Here is a 3,069-nt window from a genome sequence, read left to right on the forward strand (position 1 = left end):
TAGTCATACGTTATATAGTCATACGTTATATAGTCATACGTTATATAGTCATACGTTATATAGTCATACGTTATATAGTCATACGTTATATAGTCATACGTTATTTATTCTACTAAAAGTTGTTGTTTGACACATGAAAACAAACAAACACTTTGGCAGAATTTCACTCAGTGTAAATTGATTGTGTTTTTGTTCTGTGATCATGTTTTAAATGATTTTTATTAATTCTTCAGTTATTATTATTAGTTATTGTTTTTTTCCTCTTTAATTTTACTCCCATTGATTGTTGTTGTTAAATGTGCTCTATAAATAAAGTTGACTTGACTTAAAATGATAAACATTTGTTACACATTTGACCTAAAGACATCATCATCCTCATCCTCATCATCGTACGTGCACAGTGCGTTCTGGAGCCATGACGGACTTCACTTGAAGTGGAGACAAAAACACAAATCAAAAGCTACAACACGCGACACTAAAGTTATATTCAGATTAGTCCTTATAAACAATTTGTGATGTTTATTTTATCATCCCAGGAGCTAACACCATTAGCTCTGGTGCTAACGCCGTTAGCACCAGAGCTAACGCCGTTAGCACCAGAGCTAACGCCGTTAGCACCAGAGCTAACACCGTTAGCACCAGAGCTAAAAGGAGACATTAAGTCATCTCTGGATTCTCCTCTGTCAAAGCGCTCTGCTTCTAATTAAAGGGCTGAACATCAGATCTTGTTCTTCGGGGTCTCCATGGTGAGTCCTCCTCCTCCATCTCACTCCAACTCCCTCCATGTCCTCTCTAACTGCATCCATACATCTCCTCTGTCTTTTTCCTGCAGCTGCATTTATAACATCCTTCTACCACTGTCCCTCCTCTGGACATGTCCAAACCACTGTCCCTCCTCTGGACATGTCCAAACCATCTCAGTGTGTCCTCTCTAACTTTATCTCCCAGTTGTTCAACCTGTGCTGTACCTCTGATGATCTTATTCCTGATCTTCTCCATCCTTGTCTCTCCTAAGAAGAACCTCAACATCTTCATTTCTGACACTTCCAGTTCTGTCTCCTGTCTTTTTGTCCATGTCTCTGTCTCCAGACCATACAACAGAGCTGGTCTCACCACTGTCTTGTAAACTTTGACCTTTGCTGACACCCCTCCTGAAACTTCTCTCCATCCCTCCATCCTGCCTGGACTCTCCTCTTCTCCTCTTGACTCGGTGAAAAACAATGTTTGTCTGAAATCTTCACTTCTCTACAAAGAAACTAAACTCTGCTGCGGGCGACACTAATCAGACCTTCACCGCACGCGACTGTTTCCATTTAGATTGCTGCAACACTTGGTGGTGAAGAGTGGAGAACAGAAGATGTGATCGCACGTTCGGAGAGCTCATTCAAGACTTCAAGAGTCGTCCGAAGACCAGGATTCCAGGATTTTGACGGTTTTCTTTGTACAGCTGAATAAATGATGAAATAAGGTCCAACTAGTTGCGGGAGCCTTTTAAAGACCCCCCCCTGCGAGCGTGTTTAACCCAGGACTCACCATGATGGCTTTACCGAACCGAGAAAAATCTTTTTCCACCGCTGGGAGAAACTGGCGGCCCTCCTCTCCACTGAGGCGACTGGAAGGCAAAAAGAAGACGAGACATTTGTCCTCATATTGCAGAGGTCGTCTCTTGTCCTGTGTTGGACCGGGGGACTCACTTGGCGATGGTAAGGTAGGCATCGATCTGCTCGGACTGTCCTGCTGTGCCGTCCTCCAGAGTCTCCAACAGAGGCAGGAAGGTGGAGGAACCTGAAGGTCCTGCAGTCGCCATCATCTTTACTCACCTCGCCAAGGCCTTTAGAGAAAAACTGACCTGTGGGAAATTAAGAGCAAGAAATTAATAAAAGTATTTGTTCACAGCTGTCCCCACAAAACAGAGACTGTATGAGTCGGTCCTAAAAGTCTTCTGGGAAGTGGTCTAGTTAAACTCTGCCTCCGGTGAATGCTCATGGAGGGAAGGACACGATTCACTGCAGGTTCAACATTATATTGTTACATTATATTTAAATTAAAAACCTGTATAACTTTTTATAACTGTCCATTGTTGTCATGATTCTTTGTTAAACCAGGTCTCTCTTGTAAACGAGTCCTCGAGGCTCAATGGGACTAACTGTCTAAATAAAGGCTGAATGAAAAAATATGTTAATAAACTTTTAGTGTCCATCGCTTGTTGCAGATACATTTAAAAAGAGTTGTCCTCGGAGCCTTATCTGGATAAACGTCAAGTCTTCTGATAAAAAACTGATCTAGGACTTGGAAGTGTCTTGAGTCTTGGAGCGATCCTGCAGATCTTCGAGGTAAAGACAGACACGGGTGAAATCCTCACCTGAGCATCATATGATGACTTCAGACTTGGTTATGAAGGAGCGGCTGTTCTAAAAAAGGACACTGCAAAGTGAAACTACTTTTGATCTGACGCGTGCAGCTAAAGATGTTAGCGACCAGTTCACTAGCTCCATGACGAACAGTGTGGACCCTGTGCACGTGGGCCTGCTGGAGGTCTCACTCGTCCACAGCTTAGAGTTTTATCTGATGGGGCATGAGGAGAACCCAACCTGGACAGAACCCAACCAACACATCATCATGGAGGACCAACAGACAGGGTGACAGTTTAAACCCAGAGACAACTCCCTCCACTACAGAAGAAGAAATGTTCCCAGAATTCACAGCATGTGGCCAAACAGAGGCAAGAAGAAGCAGCTTTCCTCCGGATGGAGAAAGAGCTCCATGGTTGCGCCAATGCCTTCTGTACTCAGCTACTCCACGCATCACCAAGTCCAACAGCAAGAGCCAGAAATTTACAACCTGGACCTGCCTTTGGACATGGACAACAACTTGGATCTGTGGACAGCCTAAGTTCAGGACGTGTTGGACCTTTTTGTGTTGGTCTGTGGCTGCAGGACGTGTCTCTGGTCCCTGGTCAGAGGACAAAACCTACCTAGCTGATTATCAGTTTTAGAGGGGCTGATGTAGGGCAGCACGAAATGTTGCATATCGTCATCACAACGTTAGTGAGAGTAGGACTCTACTTCA

General features: G+C 44.1%; 1 protein-coding gene across 1 annotated transcript in view; it reads right to left on the reverse strand.

The window, feature by feature from the left end:
- rif1 (replication timing regulatory factor 1) overlaps nt 1-1,810 on the reverse strand; it is a 43,583-nt gene extending 41,773 nt beyond the window's left edge. The window contains exons 1-2 of the mRNA XM_037687135.1: nt 1,695-1,810; nt 1,534-1,612 (exon numbers count right to left, since the gene is read on the reverse strand). Of these exons, the coding sequence (XP_037543063.1) occupies nt 1,534-1,612; nt 1,695-1,810 (195 nt within the window). The remainder of the gene's footprint in view (nt 1-1,533; nt 1,613-1,694) is intronic.
- Between the last annotated feature and the right edge of the window lie 1,259 nt (nt 1,811-3,069).

This window comes from Nematolebias whitei, chromosome 13, assembly GCF_014905685.2.
Source record: "Nematolebias whitei isolate Nwh7 chromosome 13, NemWhi1, whole genome shotgun sequence".
Lineage (NCBI taxonomy): Eukaryota > Metazoa > Chordata > Actinopteri > Cyprinodontiformes > Rivulidae > Nematolebias > Nematolebias whitei.